Source organism: Loxodonta africana, chromosome 12, assembly GCF_030014295.1.
Source record: "Loxodonta africana isolate mLoxAfr1 chromosome 12, mLoxAfr1.hap2, whole genome shotgun sequence".
Classification (NCBI taxonomy): Eukaryota; Metazoa; Chordata; class Mammalia; order Proboscidea; family Elephantidae; genus Loxodonta; species Loxodonta africana.
In genome coordinates this window covers 85,490,693-85,511,523 of record NC_087353.1, presented here as the reverse complement: position 1 = coordinate 85,511,523, position 20,831 = coordinate 85,490,693, and the positions used below count along the sequence as shown (strand labels likewise).

The window sequence follows — 20,831 nt, the reverse complement described above, 5'->3', positions numbered from 1 at the left end:
ATTTGTCCCGCCCCCGCCCAGGCCCCGCCCACTTCTTTTCGCATTGCGGGCGGCTGGAGGTTGGTGCAGTGGCCCCTGCTGCCCCACGTGGCGCCCTGTTGGGGTGGGAGGGGGTGTGCAGATCCCGAGACGGCTCCCCCTGCCAAGCCTGAGTTGCGGCTGCCTCAGGGCGGGGGCGAGGGTACCTAGTTGAGAGGGCTGCGGGTAGGGTGACGTCAGGGTGAGTGGGAGCCAAGGAAGAAGCGAGTAGAAGACAGGGAGCGAGAGAGAGGCAGGACCGGCGGGCCGGGTCGAGAGAAGCAAGAGCAGGAAGGAGAGAGGGGGGAGGAAGGAGAGAGAAGCCGCTGCGGAGGAAGGCAGGCTGCGGGTTCCCGGGGCTGCAGCTCCAGGTGGAGTAGGAATTGCTGTCCAGAAAAGCTAGAAGGAAAGGACAGAGAGAAAGACAAAGCAAAAAAAAAGGGGGGGGGGGCGAGTGGAGGGAGGAGAGGAGAAGCGGAGACTGCAGGAAGGGAAGAGAGGAGAGGGAAGAGGGCGTTAGAGGGAGAGGAGTGGGAAGGAGAAAGAGGGAGAAGAGAGAAGAACAGAAAGGTTAGAGGTGTATGAAGGAGGGGAGAGGGAACAGAGGGAGACACACGGAGGAGAGGGGACCCCAGAAGGAGAGAGAGAACCAAGAGTGGAAATGTGGAAAGGAGACAGCCTAGGGGGGAACCAAGGAGCAGCTGTGGAGGGGACTGATGGAGAGCTGGGAGGACAGGGGAACCCGGGCCTGGGGGACACACCAGAACTCTTGGCCAGGGCCTCCCTGCCCATCATGCCCCTATGGCCACTGCCCCTGGCCTCTTCAGCCCTTACCCTGCTCCTTGGAGCCCTCACTTCTCTTTTCCTCTGGTACTGCTACCGCCTGGGCTCCCAAGACATGCAGGCCCTGGGGGCTGGGAGCAGGGCTGGTGGTGTTAGTGGTGGGCCTGGAGGGTGCTCTGAGGCTGGCAGGCCAAGCCCAGGGAGCACTGGAGACCCTGGGGAAGGACGCAGGATGGAAGGCCTAGTGAGCCGTCGGCTTCGAGCCTATGCCAGGCGCTACTCCTGGGCTGGGATGGGCAGGGTGAGGCGGGCAACTCAGGGAGGACCAGGCCCTGGGGGAGGGCTGGGGGCCCTGGGTATTCAGCGTCCAGGCCTGCTTTTCCTGCCAGACCTGCCCTCAGCCCCTTTTGTGCCACGGGATGCCCAGCGGCATGACGTGGAACTCCTGGAGAGCAGCTTCCCTGCGATTTTGCGTGACTTTGGGGCTGTAAGCTGGGACTTTTCAGGGACTACCCCTCTGCCTCGGGGCTGGTCCCCGCCCCTGGCCCCTGGGTGCTACCAACTGTTGCTGTACCAATCAGGGAGGTGCCAACCCAGCAACTGCCGCCGGTGCCCAGGGGCCTATAGGGCACTGAGGGGGCTGCGGAGCTTTATGAGCGCCAACACCTTCGGCAATGCTGGCTTTTCTGTCCTCCTGCCTGGGGCCCGGCTTGAGAGCCGCTGTGGGCCCACCAATGCCCGGGTCAGATGCCATCTGGGTAAGTAAACGCTGCCTACAGACAACCTCCTTTGCCTTCAGGATTCCCTCTGCAGGCCCTCCTCTCTGCCACCAAAGCTCTGTACACTGTGGTTCTGCAATCTTCCATGACCCGGTATTGCCCACAGTGGCATTTCCTGAGCTTCAGTTATCTGCAAACCATCTTTGTAAACTTTGCCATGGCCGTTAGCCACCTGTCCTGTTTCTTCACATCCGCTCCACTTCTCTTTTGTTCTACTTATTCAGTTAAAAGAAATCTTTGTACAACTGTAAATGGTAGATCAGTATTGCTTGTCCTACTCATAAAAACAATTTTAAACTTAAAAAATTCCCAAGCAACACTTGTCTAAGCCAGCTACACTCTAAGTTTTAAAAGGAGCAATGTTGGGTGATGTGTTAAAGCTGTGGTAGCACCAAACAGTAATTTTCTTTTTGATGCCTTAAAAGATTGTGGGAAAAAAGAAAAGAAGGAAACAACTTCCTGATTGTAACTTAATGCCATGACCTTGTGTGGACTAAAACCATTGTCTGTGCTGCTAGTTCGATGTGTCCTACACTTTGGGGCACACTGGCCTTTGGGATCAAGTGCAGATATTTTCTCTCCTTGTCTCCCCTGAGATATTTTCTCTCCTCGTCTCCCCCATTTGTCCTCCCCTGCCCTTGCTGCACTCATGAAGGCCTCTGGCTGATGCTGGCAGAAGCCTGTGCATGTGCCGTATTCTCAGCCTAGAGCGCCTTTCTCCCCTCATCTCCTGGAAAACTCCTGCTCAGCCTTCAGGACCCAGATTTTCCAGTGCCACGCCTCCTCTGGGATGCCTTCCTTTCCCCACCGGTTGAGTTGGCTGCTCAATTTTCTCACAGCATTTGACCGTGTCCTGTCCTCTTGGGGGCAGGATGGAGTCAGTTATCTCTCAGGCCTCCACCGGGAGACAGGGCCTCACACACTGTAGGCTCAGGAACCCAGGAGGAGATTCCACTTCCTTCAGGAAGTCTTCCCTTTTCTCTCAAACAGAACAGACGGAGCTTTCCTCTGCATTTCCACTGCCTCCTAGCACTTCTTTCTTCCAGTGCAGTATTGTAATTGTACTCAGGTCACCTTCCAGAGAGCAAGGAGGGGTCACCACAAAACCTGGCATTTAACAGACCCTCCAAAACCAAACCAAACCCACTGTCATAGAGTCAATTCTGACTCATAGTGACCCTATAGATCTGATTATCGACTAAAACAGGATAAGCCCCTTGGATAGAAGCAGGGGTGTTGAATGCCCAGGTGTCTTCCTACAGGCCTGAAGATCCCCCCTGGCTGTGAGCTGGTAGTTGGTGGCGAGCCCCAGTGCTGGGCTGAAGGGCACTGTTTACTGGTGGATGACTCCTTCCTGCACACAGTGGCGCATAACGGTAAGGGGGCTCCTATCCCGCTAGGAGCGATGAGGGACTAGAGTGAAAGGGGAGTAGGCTAGAGGGCTGCAAGATCAGGCCCAATTGGCTTCCTGTCCTGGCACGGTTTTCCAGCTGCATGACCTTCAACAAGTGACATAACCTCTTCAGCCACCTGTGAAATGGAGCAACCACCTTCTTTATCAGGTGACTGCAAGGCTTAAATAAGTTAATGTAGGTACACAGCAAAGTGGTTCACAGCACAGGACCCTGGGCCTGGACCACTTGGGTTCCTGTCCCAGCTCTGGCACTTATTAGCTGTGTGACCTTGGGGAAGTTACTTAACCTCTCTATGCCTCAGTTGTTTGTATAAAACGGGCATAATTATGGTGCTTCCTCATAGTTTGGGGATCTGGTGGCGCAGTGGTTAACAGTTCGGCTGCTAACCAAAAGGTCAGCAGTTTGAATCTACCAGCCACCCCTTGGAAACCCTATGGGGCAGTCCTACTCTGCTCTATAGGGTCGCTATGAGTCAGAATCAACTTGATGGCAATGCGTTTCTTTTTTTTTTTTGTATCTCATAGTTTGTTCTGATGATTAAGAGCTAATACATATAAAGGCTTAGGACAGTGCCTGGCACATGTTTGCTGTCTAAGTGTTTGCTTTTATGAATATTTGGTGAGTGTTCCTGGCATGTAAGTACTTACGTCAGCTGCTCTCCTATCTCCATTCCCATGTGCCCTAGGATCCCCTGAAGATGGGCCTCGAGTGGTCTTCATTGTGGACCTTTGGCATCCCAACGTGGCCGGGGCTGAGCGCCAGGCCCTTGACTTTGTCTTTGCACCAGACCTTTGAAGGGAGGTGTTTCCTTCAGACACCCGGGCTGGAGAGATGCTGCACTCAAGGATGGCTTGAGTGGTAGCCACTGCAGGGGTGGGGTGAACCCTGAGGGTGGGGACCAGAACTGGCCAGCAAGCACGAAATACAGATTTTGAATCCTCTCCCAGCTCCTGACTCCTTCCTTCTCTGCAACCAGGCCCAGGGAGAGGCCTAGGGCAGGGGCTTGTGTCTTCGCCCATGTAAATAGCCAGGTAGCTCTTTAACATGAACCGTCTTCCTGTCCCTTTCCCTAGGAGCCAGCACCAGACCCTCACTTCAACTTTATTCCAATAATTTAATAGAAAATTAAAACAATAAATAATATGAAACAGATTGAGAAGATAGCTGAGCTGGTACAGGCCCAGGCCGGCCTAGTACAAAGCCAAGGAAGTGGGGAGAACTGGTGGAGAAGGAGGGGGAGGCAAACTACCCTGCACAGAGGTGGAAAGGCGGCTCAGAAGGTGGTGGGCGTTATCCAGGGCTGGGCTGACACTCTGGCATGTACAGTGTACTAAAAAAAGAGAATGAGAATTACAAATAATTCTAACCCAGCTAGTGGGGGGAAGATAGCAGGACAAGAATGGGGGTGAGGGGACAAATGTCAGCCTTCTGAAGGGCCCTGAGGGGAGGGTCTGGAATGTACCGTGTTGTTAGCAATGAGGTGGGAACGAATGGAAAGGACCCAAGTAAACTGTACCATGCAATGAAGGGACAAAAGGGAGACCCACGACTTGGCCAGCAGAGCCGGGGCAAAGGTCTGGAACAAGAGGGAAAGAGAAGGAAGGACTGGAGGCAGAAGGCAGGGAGAGGGCTTAGAGGTCAGTCCTTGAAGACAATTTGTTGGCCATGAGGACGCTCGTCATGGGTGATGTGGCGCCGGACATGGATCCTGCGGACACGGTGCTCTCGGTTGTCCTCATCTTCCCCTCGGCCTGCCCCGCCACCTCCAGCTGCACCCCCTATGGCCTCCAGGAGGGCCAGGTCTGGGTCCCGGGGAGTCTCGTAGATCAGGATGTTCAAGGTCTCCTCAAAGATCCGGGCCTCTGGGAATTCCACCTGTAAAAGGCCAGCAACCCCCAGCTACCCTCTGGTCCAGTCACACAGAGCCATCCCCCTCCAGCCGTTTGCACACTGGCACACCTCCTACCCTTTGCAGTTACAGGTCCTTTGGCCTGGACCGTCCTCTGCAATTTCTTTACTCTGCAAAGTCATACTTGCACTTCAAGGCCCAGCTCTGAAGTCAAGCCGAGTTATTTGCTGCCAAGTTTCTTGGTATACTCTTTCACTTGGCAAATATTTACTGAGTGACTACACTGTGCCGGGTGCTGTTCTAGGCACTGGAAATACAACAGTGAACAAAACAGACAAAACTCCTGTCCTCAGGAAGTTTATATTCTAGGGGGAGGACTCAGACACACACTTGATGAAATACATACTAAGTCAGATGATAAATGGTATGGAGAAAAATGTGGCAGGGGAAGGGGATGAGGATGGTCAGGGCTGGAAGGCCTCCCTGAGGTAACATTTGACCAGAGACCCAAGGAAGGGAAGGAGCGAGCCAGGTGGAAAGCTAGAGAAGAGCCTTTTGGGAAGAGGCAACAGTATAAAAGCTCTGTGGCAAGAGTGTGGAAACCCTGGTGGCGTAGTGGTTAAGTGCTACGGCTGCTAACCAAGAGGCTGGCAGTTCAAATCTGCCAGGCGCTCCTTGGAAACTCTATGGGGCAGTTCTACTCTGTCCTATAGGGTCGCTATGAGTCGGAATTGACTCGACGGCAGTGGGTTTGGTTTTGGTTTGGCAGGAGTGTGCTTAGTGTGTTATTTGAAGACCAGCAAGGAGGCCAATAGAGGGAGAGTAGAAAGGAAGAAATAAAAAAGGTGGTGGGGGGGCTCCCCCATTGTGAGGCTTTGGAAGGATGTAATGAACACAGCTCTTAACCAGCTGTATTCTAACTATTGGCTTATCTTCCTGAATCCCCAATTACAGAAGAAGCTTCTTGGAAGCTGGGTTGTTCACTTATTCATGCATGCATTCAATAAATGCCTCCTAGCTCCCACTGTGTGACAGGGGCTGGGTTAGTTCTAGGGAGATGAGAAAGAAGAAGACAAAGCCCTGCCCACAAGGAGCAAACACCCTGCTGCTGAAGCAACCAGACAGACTACAATAAACACTGTGTCTGGCCAAGAAGGGAGTGACCAACTTGGTCTGGGTTGTTAGGTTAAAAGTTCATAAGCAAAGGTGTCCAAAAGAAAGTGATGCTTGGCTTGGGTTTTAAAGATTAAATTCAACTTCATTAGGCAGACAGGGACAAAGAAAAAGAATTTCAAGAAGGAATAGAGTGTGCAAAAGCAGAGAGGTATGAATAGCATGGGGTCTTAGACACTTGCAAGAACTTTGATGCATCTGAGGCACTTCCCTCATATCAAGGTCAGAAGGGACCAGACTGGTGAGATCTGTGGGAACCGGATGACACAAGGCTTGCGCTTGACTTGGCACTTTTTCACCCTTGTTGGCCTGGCCTGGTGCAGTGCTGTGCACAGAGTAGGTGCTCAGGAGGTATTTGCTGATAAATGCCATGTTAATGACTCAGGACTACAAAGCCAGACAGTGTTCTAAGAGCCCATCTGGCCCTGAGGTTTTAAGACCTTATTTGGGGTTGTGGATCTTTCTCAGATTCTAACAACGACTGTAGACTCGCTACACAGAAAAATGCACATGCTCCCAAACCTGCATACTGTTCCAGGGGCCTGCAGATAGCCCTGAAACTCATCCAATGGCCGGCCCCACATTAAGAGCTCACTGTACTCCAGCATCCTCATTTCACAGAGAAATGGAGAGCCTCAGAGGTTAAGGTGACTTGCCCAAGGTTACACAGCCAAGACCCCATAGTCCCAGCTCCTGGCTCCCAGGGACGGACTTTCTCTGGCCTGATCTGCTGAGCTGCCTTTGTCCAGGGTCCTGGTCTGGCCCACACACCACCCCCCTGCCCCCCACACCCTGAATCCCTTCTGACCTTGGTCTGCTTCTTCTCCGTGGCATAGACAATGGAGGTGCAGCACACCTCGGCGATTTTGCGGCCCTGCCCGTAGAAAGACCAGCAGCAGATTTCATCCCCCAGTACATCCTTGAGGAAGAGCAGCCGCCCGTGGAAGCGCAGGGCCAGTTTGTCAAACAGCTCGATGTTCTTAAGGAGGTTGTCATCTGAAGTGCTGAGGACCAGGGGGCCAGGAGCCTCAGCATGACTGATTCTCCTCCCTCCATCCCCCACCCCGCCAGGGATAAAGGACCAGGCTCCCTGCACTCTGGTCCTGCCCAGGGGTTTGATGTCTGGCAGGGAGCTAGCTCCCTCCATCCCAAAGCCAGACTAAGCGGACCTCAGATGGGACGCAGCATTTGTGGAGCAAATTCCAGCACAGCAAAGCGGCCACGCATGCAGCCTCCAGAGCAGGCTGCCTGACGTCCTGGCGCTACTACTTTTTAACAGAGTGACCCTAGGCATGTTATCTCACCTCTCAACCTCCTGTCTGTAAACTGGAGATCAGAGCAGAACCCACCTCAAACAACTGTGAGGGTTATATGTAATACAGGTAGTCCCCAACTTACAACATACTTGAGTACAACTGCCCTCTTTTGTTGTTGTTGTTTTCTTTTCTTGGCTTACATAACTCACGTGAGTGTAACTGGAGAAGCAGGAAACACTGACATTGAAGCTGTAAGCTTATATGTAATGTTTCCAACCCCCAAAGACAAATAAAGATCGAATTTATAAAGATACTGATAATAAAAGGCAATAATACTAAAAGCTAAAGAAAAAAAAAGGAATTCAACTTACATCATTATCAACTTATAGGGAGTTATGGGAACCAAACCCCGTCCTAAGTTGGGGACTACCTATACATAGTAGGTGCTTACCACAATGCCTGTTGTAAAATAAGTGCTTATTAAATGCTGGCCATTATCATTTAACTCCAGGTTACCACTGATAAAACTGAAGCTCAGAAGCGAAAATGACCTGCCCAGTGGAAGAGTGGCAAGCAGAGCTGGGATCTGCACTCAGGCAGGCATTCTTTAGTCTATGTGGCGGCCCGCCCCTTGGGCCAAGGGCAGGGCCGTGCTGGGTCCCAGGATTCCACCCGGCACACCCCCCAGGGGGCGGTCACCTGGTGTACGAGTACTTGTTGTTACTGCGGTTGTGCAGAAGCTTCACCACCGGCTGTTGGGGGAGAGAGCATGGAAAAGGATGGGGGTCAGGCTGCAGAAAGAGGCCCTCAGTCTCCACCCTACAAGGCTCAGGGGCCTCACCTTGGAGGTGCTGGCCAGGAGCTGCTGCTCCTCCCGGGGAGATGTCACCGTGGGGATGAGGCACAGCGGGGACAGGTTCTCCCTTTTTTGCTGGGGAAGAAGCGGAAGGTGGTTAACAGCACAACCAAAGGCCACTCCCCTACTTAAAAGCCTGCAAAAGCTGTCTATTGTCCTTGGGGGAAAAAAAAAATCCAGACTCCTTAGAGGGGCACATGCCCTACAGGATCCAATCTCTGTTGATCCCTCTGATCTCATCTCCTCTGCACCCCCCTTGCTTGCTGGACTTCACGCCCACTGGCTGCCTCTTTCCTCACAGTCCAGCTGTGCCCACTCTGGCCCTTCGCTGCTCTCTTTCCCTTGAAAGCTCCTCACTCAGCTCTTTGCACGGCTGGCTCCTTCTGACTCAGATCTCAGCTCAAATGGTGCCTCCCCAGAGGATGCCAGTCCTCCGCGCTAAGCTAAAACAGCCTCCTCTACTTCCTCCCTTTCACATGATCAGTTCGTTTTCTTCACAGCACTTTTCTCATTTTTTGTCTATCTGTTTATGGTCTGTTTCCTCCCACCTAGGGAGTAAGTGCCTAGCCCACAGTGGATGCTCAGTAAATATCTGTTGAATGAATGAACCTGGGTGGCACAAGGTTGGAGGCAGAATCACGACCAGACACATGGGCTTCTTTTTCTTCTCTCTTCTAGAATCTTCATGTCAAAACCCTTTCCACCTCTTCCAACCTAAAAACTACATGTGCAACCCTAATACAAATTCCAGATTTTTTTTTTTTTTAGAAACTCACAAAGCTTATTCTAAAATTAATACGGAAAAATAAAAGTCTACCATTACTTAGGTCAATTTTTAAAAAGAAGAGCAAAGAGGAGAGGCTGATCCTACCAGGTATTAAGATACACTGAAAGTCATAATACAAAGTGTGGTCCTGGTGCAGAAACAAAACAATGGAACGGAATAGTGCTCATAAACAGACTGGTATATATATGAGAACTAGATATTTATAAAGGGTATACCATAAATCACTGGGAAAGTATCTGTTGTGTGTTAGCTATTTATTGCTGCATAACAAATTACCCCAAAATTCAGCAGCTTAAATCAATAACATTCATTATCTCACAGTTTCTGTGGGTGAAGAATTCAGGAGTGGCTTAGCTGAGTGGTTCTGGTGTGGAGTCTCTCATGAAGATAATAGTCAAGATGTCAGCCATGACATGTCCTCATGACGTGGCAGCTGGCTTCCCCAGAGCAAATGATTCAAGAGAGACCAGGGCAGAGACTGCAGTGCCTTTTATGACCTAGCTTCAGAAGTTACACAGCATCATTTCCTCAATACTGGCTACAGAGACAGCCCTGTGCAGCATGAGAGGAGACCATACAAGGGAATGAATACTAGGAGGCAAGAAACACTGGGGGCTGCCTTAGAGGCTGGCTCCACAGTCCACCCTCTGGCCCCCACTGATTCATATCCCCATCACATGCAAAATATACTCACCCCTTCCCAAGGTCCCCAAAAGTCTCATTCCATTATACCACCAGCTTGAAGTACAGATTCTTGTCATATAAATAGGTCCAAGTGAGGGTGGGGCTCCTTAACTACAGCTCCTTAAGCACATTTCCTCTCAATCTGAAGATCAGTGAGCCTCTATACATCCAATATACAATGTGGGGTAGGCATAGGATAACCACTATGGGCACTCTTGTTCAAAAGAGGGGGAAAACAAGAGGTACATAGTAGTCACTGGTCTAAAGCAATTCTGAAATCCAGTTGGGCAAATGTTGTAAGTTCCTTGATTCCTACTCCTGTTCAGAAATGATTCTTCATGGTTCTTGGCTCTGCCCTGAGTCATCCTTCCTTTTCCATGAAAGGCAGTCTCTTTGCAGCTCCATACTTTTCTCAGCCTGCTTCCTGCCTGTAGAAATTGGGAGTCCAAAGTCGTCTTTTCCTTTTGCACTGTCATTTTCCCTTTCAGTTGAAGTTGGCAGTGTTTCTGCCACTATAATTCTCTTAAAATTTTAATGGATGTCTTGTGAATCTTACTGGGCCTTTCTTTCTTAGACAAAAGCCACCATCTACAAATCTCTGTGAGATAAGTCCTTTTCTTTCTTGGGCTTGTATTAAGATTGCTGAGAACAACATCTTTAACCTCCTTAAAAAAAAAAAAACCAAACCCGTTGCCGTTGAGTCGATTCCCACTCATCGTGACCCTATAGGACAAAGTAGAACTGCCCTATAGGGTCTTCAAGGAGCCGCCGGTGGATTCAAACTGCCTACCTTCTGGTTAGCAGCCGAGTGCTTAACCACTGCACCATGAGGCCTCCTTCTTAGAAGCCCTATTATTTGACTGAATAGTTCTCTGATGCATTCCCCCACCTCTCTGCCCCCAGGATTTTACAGCTATATTCTCAGTGTCATCTTTACACCATGTTTTCCTGAGAATGCCCTGAATTAATCTTTGGGAGCCATTTAATTTTAATATCTTTTGTTATCTGGAAAGGCTGGGAATTTTCAAACCCAACAATTCCCTGCTCCTTTTTATTCAGCAGTTTTTCCTTTAGCTTACCCACTCCTTTTTCATTTTACAATATGCAACAAAAAAGCAAGTGGTACCATTAACACTCTGCTTGGAAATCCCCTTAGCTAGATCACTCAATTTATTAAGTTTTCTACTTTCTACATTACCACAGGTGACAATGTTGCTAAACTTTCTGCCACTACGTAACAAGGATTCTCTTTCTACCAGTTTCCAATAACATTGTATTCACTGTTCTTTAAACCCTCACCTGCAGCCTCCTCAAAGGCCATCACAGACATCTATTAAAAGGCTCTTCAAAGCTCTTTAGGCTTTTCCTAACACTTTGCTCAGCTTCTGCCCACTTCCCAGTTCTAAAGTCACTCCCACATTTTAGGTTTTGGTTATGGTAGAACTCTACTTCAGACAACGAAAATCTGTATTAGTTATCTATTGTTATGTAACAAATTACTCCAAACTTAGCAGCTTAAAACAGTAATAAACATTTATTATATCACACAGTTTCTGTGGGTCAGGAATTTGGGGTTGGCTTAGCTGGGTGGTCTTGGCTCAGGGTCTCTCATGAGGTTGCAGTCAGGATGTCCGCCAGGGCTGCAGTCATCTGAAGACTTGACTGGGCCTTGAGGATCCACTTGAGATGGTCTGCTCTTACAACTGGCAAGTTTGTGCTGGCTGCTGGCAGGAGTCCTCAGTTCCTCACTAAGTGAACCTCTCTCTAGGGCTGCTTAAGGGTCCTTGGTTCCCTCAGAGTGAATGATCCAAGACAGTACAAGACAGAAGCTGCATGTCTTTTATGGCCTAGCTTCAGAAGTCACACATCATCATTTCCACAATATCCTATTGGTTACATAGGTCAGCCCTATTCAGTGTGGGAGGGGGTTAAACAAGGGCCTGAATGAAGGAGGCAAGAATCACTGGTGGCCGTCTTAGACACTGACTACTGCGGACTGTTTAGTAGATGGTACTGGGAAAGCTAACTCACTCTCTATGAGGGACAGAGGAAGTTAAATCCCTTTGCAATTCATATTTGCAAAATGAATTCCATATAGATTAAAAGACCTGCACCTGAAAGTAAAATTATAAAGCTAAAGGAAAATGTAGCATAAAACAAAACTGCTTAAATAAGACCCCAAAAGGATACATCATTAGGCAAAAAATATTCAGGGGTCTGACTACTTCAAAATCAAGAATTTTTCCAGCTGATAATGGAAATTGTGATTTTACAAATAATCCTACACAAAAAAGTTAAAGAAATGATAAAATTATAACAATTATTCTACAACCCTAGTGAAATTATTTTGGCAACGATAATCGATTTGTGATTGACAGGTAACAGATGTTCATATGGTACCCAAGTAACAACACCCAGCAGATCACTTTAGAGTTGGCAACAAGGAAATGTAACTACAAAGGAGGATCAAACCACCATCACCTGAAGGCAGGAACCAAATCTGAGCATCACTAATGGTGGGTCATATCAGCAACATTAGAGGTCTCTCAATGTGACCACAATATGAAATACGTAACATCACCTAAAATGTATTCTAGTCAAAATGTTTAATATCAAACCTTTAATTTCTACTTCTAGACTTTCAGGGTAGGGCACAGTAACAAAGCAAATGATACCGTGAGGAAAAAAACAGCCAAATTCAGATGGTGGGTCACCGTGCAGGACAACTGGAGGTCTCTTTAATAAGTCAGCATGATGAGATAAATGGACTGTTTTAAATTGAGAGACCTAAGGAATGTAACAACCAGATCCAATGTGAGGACCTAGATTGGGACCCTGGTTTAAGTAAACCAGCTGTAAAAGACGTTTATGAAACAACTGGAAAAATCTGAATATGGCCCGGGTATTAGATAAAACTTTATTGACATGGAAAGATGGCAATCATTAACAGGAACAACAAAAAAGGGCAGATTACAAAACAGCACATACAACATGACCATATTTTGGCAAAAATACACACATACACACACACACAGGAAAGGACTTGGAAGATATATGGTGCTTTTTATTTTTTACGTTTTCTAAATTTCTACAATGCATATGTTCTACTTTAAAAATAACAAATGGTTATTTGTGACTTTTTAAAAATCAAGAATTTCTATTCAACAACAAATGCCACAGACAGGTGACATTCTAAGAGAAAATATTTGCAACATCCCAAACCGACTAGAAATTATTATCTAGAACAGCCTTTCTCAGCTCGGGGTCCTCATCTGAATCTTAAAACCCAGAAAATAATCTGAGTGACTGTTTTCTCAACTCCCCCAAAGAAAGTAGGTAAATAGTGCCATTCTGGGTGCACAGGAGAAAAGTTAATTTATTATGTACAATAAGCACCTTAGGGTAGTAGGCTTAAATTCTGTCTAGGAAACTGGGTTGCAAAAGACTGAGCTAAAATATGCAAGAAGCTCCTGCAAAGCAAAAAGAAAAAGGCAGGAAACTCAGTGGAAAATTTGGTAAAGAATATGAACAGGCAGTTCACAGAAGGGGAAACAAACAAAAAAAAAAGGCTAGTGAGTACACTTGACCTCATTAGTAATCAGAGGCATGCAAATTAAAATGAGATCACTCTACACCCATCGGATTGGCAAAGTCAGAAAGCTGGATGATGCCATGGGTTGTTGTGGACCCTTGTGAGCTGCTGACAATGAGTAAACTGCTACCATCAATCTGGAGAGTAAACTGATAACACTTAATGAAATTCAGTATGCATGTGCCCTGTGATACAGAATTCCTCTCCCAGCTACAAATTCGAGAAACTCTGGCACAGGACCACAAGGGACATGTTCAAGGATGTTCACTGTGGCACTGTCTGTGGGGTCAGGAAGTGGAGGGGAGGCAGGAGGTGGGGAGAGACAGGAAGTGGGAGGCAATCTAGGTCTCCAACCTCAGGAGAATGTATAAATAAAATGTGGCAAATGCACACCACAGATTCCTGTAGAGCAGTTAGAAGCGAAGAGCTAGATGTACATACAGCTGCATGAATGATCTCAAAAACGGTGCTGCGTAAAAAAAAAACTAAGGAACAGAACACGATCCACTGCTCAACACCATTTAGGAAAATTAAAAACGTATATAAACACAAAGCAATGCTTTAGCTTTTCAAGAGTACAAACATACTCCAAGCACATGTATCAAAACATTACAAATGGAATGTGTACCTCTGGATAGAAGTGGTGTGGGAACGAACAAAAAATGTAAGAGAAAGGGTCTGCATAGGCCAATGACAATTAGGTGCCATAAACTGAGGAGAGCATGATGAATTCAATTCTCTGTACCTTCTTAAAAAAACAAACAAAAAGAAAACCCCAAACAAGCAAACTCCAGATATGTGGAGTGGGGATGGGAGGAGGCTCAAAGAAACCGGGAAAGGAGGTGGCTGGAGTACAGAAGAAAAAGCACTGTGCTTGGGAGTTAGATAACCTGGGGATGAATCTGAGCTCTGCTGTTTACTGGCTCTTTGACCCACTTTCATTCCTGTTTGAACCCCTGTGAATTTGCATTTCCACCCCCAGATATACTGAATCAGAACCTACAAGATCCCCAGGTCTTACACGTATAGTAAATCTTGAGAATTTTGAGAGCCACTCTACTAGGGTGGATCTCTGCTGGTCCCTGACCAGCAGCATTAACACATTGCCTGGGAACTTGCTAGAAAAACAGGAACTGGAACAAACGGGTTGGTTTGAAGCTTTGACCATGGAGGCATCACTCAACCTCCTTCATGTTTCTTTTTGTGTCAAACACGGGGAGAAGATGTACATTCAAGTAGAAAGTAATTGCAACACTGTGAGCTAAATTTAAAGCTAGAGAGCAGGACTGCAATTTCAACATCATCTAGTTCAGTGTTTTTCTGCAAGTGGTAATTCATTATTAATGGGTCATGAAATCAGTTTAATGGGTCTCAACCAGCATTGAAAAATAATTAGAAGAAAACAAAATATATCAGAACGTATTCCACTAAAGATACCATTTTATAAAACTTATTTGGGTTAGGAAACCCTGGTGGCACAGTGGTTAAGAGCTACGACAGCTGTTAACCAAAAGGTCAGCAGTTCAAATACACCAGGCGCTCCCTGGAAACCTATGGGGCAGTTCTACACTGTCCTACAGGGTCGCTATGAGTTGGAATTGACTCAACAACAACAGGTTTGGCTTGGTTTGGTTTATTTAGGTTATGTTTATGTGGATATAAAATGTATTTTTTTTCTTAGATTGAAGTCAAAATGTTTGAAAATGTGGATACTGTCCAAAGGAATCCTATATTTTTGGGTTTTAAGAGCCAGTACGTACTGCATGTGGGAGAAAGACGTGGCAGTCTGCTTCCATAAAGATTACAGCCTCGGAAACCCTATGAAGCAGTTCTACTCCGTTCTATACGGTCGCTCTGAGTTGGAATTGACTCAACCGCCAACAGGTTTAAATACTGCTTAGGGTAATAAAGGACTTGGAAATAGACTGTAGTGATGGCTGTACAACTTGTTGAATGTAATTAATGTCACCAACTTTTACACTTAGAACTGGTTAAAATGGCAAGTTTGTGTTATAATTTACCACACACACACACACAAATCAGTAAGTATCCCCCAAGACAAAAGAGCATTGTTCACAGCTGCCACTTTTTAATACATAAAGGGCATTAAAAAAGAAATATTCTCCTCTTACCGCTGTATCATGAATGGCATGAGATCAAAAATTATATCATTAAAAAAATGTTAACATTGTAAAAATAGAATAAAAGGCTTTATGTAAAACTCACAACAGTGTGCTTCTTATTCTATTTTTGGAACATGATGACACAAAACCAGAGATGGGAAGTGACTGACCCAAGGTCACTCAGCCAGCCATGGGAGAGCTAACCCTGAACCCATATGTCTGGGGTGTGCTTTCTAAACTCTGCTCCTCAGGGCCTTACGGGATGCACAGAAGTGCCTCAAGAGCTTGGTGTTAGGTAGAAATGGAGTCTAACAGCTGGGACTGGAACCTCCAACCCTGTTTTATCAGGAACAGCTCTGCTTCTGTGAGGTTTCACTTTATTTCAGAAAAGGCTTTCACTACTTAAAAATAAATAAATAAATAAAAGAGAGAGAGAAAGAAAACCGGGGTAGACATGGGGCAAGCTGTTTCCCAGGAAAGGACAAGATCATGGAGATCATTATATTCCAGTTTAAATTTAGATTTCTTTTCCTACTGGTACTAGGGAGTTAGTTAGGATTTCTAAGCAAGGGAGAGAATAGACTGGGCTTGTGCTTAAGGATAATTACTCAGGTGGTAGTGGATTGGCTGGGTAAAAACAGCAAGCAGCAGAGAGCAGTCGTTTAACCATTGCAATAGTTCTGGCATGAGGTGGTGAGGGGGGCCCTGCCTGAGACAGCAGGAAGGGAGAAGACATAACCTCAAATTCCCTGGGGTCACAGCCAGTAAGAGCCAGACTAGAAGGCAGCCTCTCCAGGCAGTACCCTACATCTCCTTTTTTCTGTCCTAATATTAAGCACTTAACTGCTAACCAAAAGGTCAGCGCTTCAAACCCATCAGCCACTCTGGGAAGAAAGATGTGGCAGTCTGCTTCTGTAAAGATTACAGCCTTGGAAACCCTATGGGGCAGTTCTACTGTCCTACAGGGTTGCTATGAGTCAGAATCAATTCAATGGCAATGGTTTTTTTTTTGGGTTTAATATCTAAAAAGGGGAAACCCTGGTGGCGTAGTGGTTTAGTGCTACAGCTGCTAACCAAAAGGTCAGTGGTTCAAATCCACCAGGCGCTCCCTGGAAACTCTATGGGGCAGCAGTTCTACTCTGTCCTATAGGGTTGCTATGAGTCGGAATCGACTTGATGGCAACGGGTACAGTTTTGTTTTTTCTTAAATCTAAAAAGGGAACTTGGGGGCGTAGTGGTTAAAGCACTTGGCTGCTAACCAAAAGGTTAGTTGGCCAAACCCACCAGCCACTCCGAAAGAGAAAGATGTGGCAGTTTGCTTTCGCGAAGATTACAGCTTTGGAAACCCTATGGGGCAGTTCAACCCGGCGCTATAAGGTCACTATAAGTCGGAATTGACTCGACAGTAGTGGGTAGCTCTCCCAGGGCCATGGGCATAGGGGTGGGACTCAGGAGGTAGGGGAGGGGCCCTCACCTGCAGGGCCAGCTGGCAGTCCTCAATCAGGCCCTGTACCAGGTAGTAGCGTGCTTCGCCTAGTAGCTCCCCTAGTTCTCTGGTACTCTCAGGTAGTGGCACAGACCCGTCCCGCAGGTAGTTGAGGATTGTACCAAAGTGGCGGCCGCTCCGGTCAATCAGCACCCAACCTGGTAGGGTGGAAGGAGGCAGGAGGAAGGATGACTTTGCTGGGGGGCCTTGGAACTACTATGTTTTTTATGAAAAAAGGATTCCAAGGTTATAAGGAAGTCTGAATTCTGATCCGCCCCAAACTTTTGTCACATTCAAGAAAATCCTTTAAAACATCTTCAGTCCCATAGACCCCTTTTAACATTTCCAGCCACAGCGAATCAATTACCTTCCAAGTGTATTCTGTGGTCAGAAGGTTCTCAACCATGAGAAAACTGTTATAGAATTACCTTATCAGTAAACTTCTAACCTGTCTTGTTGATTCTGATCATCCCATTTACAATGTCTATACCCTGGTGGCATAGTGGTTAACTGCTATGGCTGCTAACCTAAAGGTTGGCATTTCAAATCCGCCAGGCGCTCCTTGGAAACCTTATGGGGCAGTTCTACTCTGTCCTATAAGGTCACTATGAGTCAGAATCGACTCGACTGCACTGGGTTTGGTTTTTCTGTTTATACCCACCCTCCAGGCTGCTACCATCTTAACTTTTATTTACAGTCTTCACAGAATGTATTACTATCTGCAGTTACATATATATATATATTGTTTACTTGCTTATTGTCCCTCCTCTCCAAAAATGTAAATTCCATGGGAGTCTTGTCAGATTCCTTTACCAATGTATCTCCAGCATTAACTGACACTTCACAAATACTTGAGTAAATGAATTATTCACCTTTTGTGTGCCACCTCCCCAACTTTTGTTTTTCTGCTCTCACAATTCTTGTCAACCTCTTCTGAATTCCACCCTCCCCTCAAATTTTAATGTCCTACCTGGGCAGTGAGGCCCAAATCTGAATGAATGGTAAGGTAACTGCCAAGGAGAACTGTCCACCCTTAATTTAGGGTCCCTGGCAAACCCAAAGCAGCCTTCTCCTTCTACAATCTGCATTTACAGACAGATTCCTAAAGTGTATAGGAACCTGTGTTAGGAAGACACAGACAGACAAGATCTCCAGGCTGGTGTTAGCAGTGCCCAGGCATAGATGAACAAATGCTTGCGGAGTTGGAAGAAACTGATGAAGGTGGCCTGGAGGGGGTGCTGCTGGCAACAAGGCTGGTTCCCAAGTCGCGGGAGCTGAGCGGTGAAGGGTAGGAGAAATGGGGGCGGAAGCGGGTAACGTGGTGGAATGAGGACTGACTTACCGCAGCGCCTGCAGGGCTAGGGGCTCCGTAAGTGTTGGTTACTGCTGGGGGTAAAGGATAGGAGAAGGAGGGAGATTATGAATGAGAAAGGGAAGATGAAGTGCGATGTGGGGGCTGGAGAGAGGCGAGAATGAGTTGACTGGACTGCACACAAGAGAAGGGGCGTGGGGAGACTGGGCGACGAGAAGAGTCGGGGGGAAGGAATCTGGGGAACGGAGCATGGCACAAGGGCGGCGTGCATACCTCCAGCGTCTGTGAGCACTTCCACGCGGCCGCTAAACATGGCTTTAAGCATGGTGTCCTGTCCCGTGAGGGTGCGCAAAGTGGTGTAGTGCAGCGAGCCGCCCACGTTCAGCTTCACGTACTTGCTGTTCGGGGTCAGCGGACTGAGACCGTAGGCGGCGGAGCCAGGCTCCAGACCCGAGGGCTTCGCGACTTCCAGTGACGGGTCCGCGGCCGCCGCCGGGCCCGAGGCCTCGGCCGACATGCCAGGTGGTGGCGGTGGGCGGCGATCCCGGGCTCTCTCTGCGCCCTGCGGCCCGCTGCCAAAGACCCCCGGATCCCGGCCCCTGAGCCAGAGCGCTCGGCCCACACGGCCACAAGCCACCGCTACTAGGCGACACTGGTCCTCAGCCTCACCGCGTCCGCCAGGCCCGGAAGCCGGAGCCCAGCATCTGCGCAGGCGCGTCAAGGCCCCGCCCCTGACCGCGGGGAGCCGAGTGCGGAGCATGCGTAGTGGTTCTGGAGGGCTGCGCGCCGGGGGCCAGCGAGGGTTCCGGTGCTTGCAGCTCAGGCCCGGGGGCTTCTCGCGAGTCCGGGAAACCAGAGCGAGAAGGCACCCAGGATAAGCTTGCCTGACGTGGAATACTACGTTCCGGCCCGCGTTTGTGTCTCTGATCTCAGTCCGCTTCCCGGGCTTGAAGGGAACATGGATGCCCAGAGAGGGGAAGGGGCTTGGGCAAGGTTTCCCGCCTCCCAGACTCACGCGCTTGACAGGCTGCGATGAGAACTGCGAACGGGACACCAACGGTGGCTCTTAAAGGAAGTCGAAAGAGGCTGGTCTCCTAGAGAAGGTGGCAGGGGTGCTAGAGCCTGCAGCAGGGACGGACTACCCAGCAACCAAACAACGTTCAGGGTTACTTGTGTTGTCTGATCTGGAGTGCACAATTTCACCTGGTTTTCACTGGTGAAATTGTGCACTGCAGATTAGTGAATAAGCACAAGTAAGTCTATGCGTACCTTGCTTACTGGTTAATCCGCACCTGGCCTGAAGGGTGTGAGTAGGTAGGTCCCTTAGGGAAGGCCTCTCTGAGGAGGTGATTCTGAGCTGGGACTGAGAAGTGGAGATGTGAGGGAAGAGAGTTCCAAGCAGAGGGATCGGCAAATACAAAGGTCCCTAGGCAGGCACAATCTTGTCACACAGTATTTGAGGAGCAGAAAGAATGTCAGGGTAGCTGAGCAAGGACCTTAGAATCCCAGATAATGTCATGAGACCTAGTGCCTGTAAAAGATTACTCAATCACGAAAGAGGAAATGAAATAGGAACACAATGTTGACAAAATGTGGTGAGAAGTGTTATTTTCAGACCTAATCAGCATCCAGTTTAGAGGATAACAATTACCTGAATGTCTAGCAGGGGGATTTACTGGCGGGAAAACTAAAGACAGAGTTCTAGTTTCAATCCAGCCACCAGTTCACAGAGTGATGCTAGACAAGTCGCTTGTCTCCGGGCGTGGTTAGCTTCTTTTTTGCTTAGTAAGATGGTGCAAATTTAAATGCCTGCAGAGGACAGGCAGGAACGTAAATAAATGAAGTTAGCCAGTTATAAGATTTTGGGAAATAGTGGGGCTTGTGGTGACTTGGAGAGCTCATAGTCTACCAAACCAAAAACGCTGTCGAGTCGATTCTGACTTATAGTGACCCTATAGGACAAAGTGGAATTGTCCCATAGGGTTTCCAAGGAGCGGCTGGTGGATTTGAACTGCTGACCTTTTGGTTAGCAGCCAAATGCTTAACCAGTGTGCCACGGGGGCTCCTGTTCTACCAAAAAAAAAAAAAAATTTTTCGATGAGTCAATTCAGACTCATAGTGAGTCTATAGGACAGAGTAGAACTGCCCCATAGAGTTTCCAAGGAGTGGCTGGTGGATTTGAACTGCCAACTTTTGGCTGGCAGCCAAGCTCTTAACCATTGTGCCACCAGGGCTCCATGCTACCAAAAACAAACAAACCAAACCGGTTGCCGTCAAGTCAATTCCGACTCATAGTGACCCTATGGGACAGAGTAGAACTGCCCCGTAGGGTTTCCAAGGAGCACCTAGTGCATTTGAACTCCTGACCTTTTGGTTAGCAGCAAAGCTCGTAACCACTATGCCACCAGGGTTTCTGTTCTACCAAAACAGTTTGCTAATTCTGGTTTTTCAAGTGTAGCTAGAGAGAGAAAAAAGCAGCTGTTGACAGCTGGGAGTTGGTTTGCACTGTGCCTCTAGAAGCTGTGGTGTTGCTAGGAGCTGGCCTTGCACTCATCGCTAGGCTGTGGTGTTGTTCTGTTGAGCATAAACAGTTTCACAGAGCATCAACATCAGACAAAGCCACTCTCTGATTGATGGATCCAGAAAAAGACCATTCTGTAATCATGTCTGAACACAAAAAGAGGATATTGTTCAAACCACGAAAACGACCAAACAACC

General features: G+C 47.9%; 2 protein-coding genes across 2 annotated transcripts; one reads left to right on the top strand and one right to left on the bottom strand.

Moving 5' to 3' along the window:
* The first annotated feature begins 111 nt into the window (after positions 1 to 111).
* Positions 112 to 3,936, top strand: ASPHD1 (aspartate beta-hydroxylase domain containing 1). The gene is given in 4 exon segments (XM_010598509.3): positions 112 to 672; positions 675 to 1,559; positions 2,843 to 2,956; positions 3,681 to 3,936. Coding segments are annotated over 4 exon segments (1,182 nt in total). The 5' UTR covers positions 112 to 599; the 3' UTR covers positions 3,791 to 3,936.
* On the bottom strand, positions 3,847 to 18,811 carry KCTD13 (potassium channel tetramerization domain containing 13). The gene is made up of 6 exons (XM_003418848.4): positions 18,387 to 18,811; positions 16,790 to 16,959; positions 8,115 to 8,204; positions 7,973 to 8,025; positions 6,826 to 7,021; positions 3,847 to 4,870 (listed from the first exon to the last, which is right to left on the bottom strand). The coding sequence occupies exons 1-6, from the start codon at positions 18,628 to 18,630 to the stop codon at positions 4,634 to 4,636; spliced, it is 990 nt and encodes a 329-aa protein (XP_003418896.1). The 5' UTR covers positions 18,631 to 18,811; the 3' UTR covers positions 3,847 to 4,633.
* Positions 18,812 to 20,831: the final 2,020 nt, after the last annotated feature.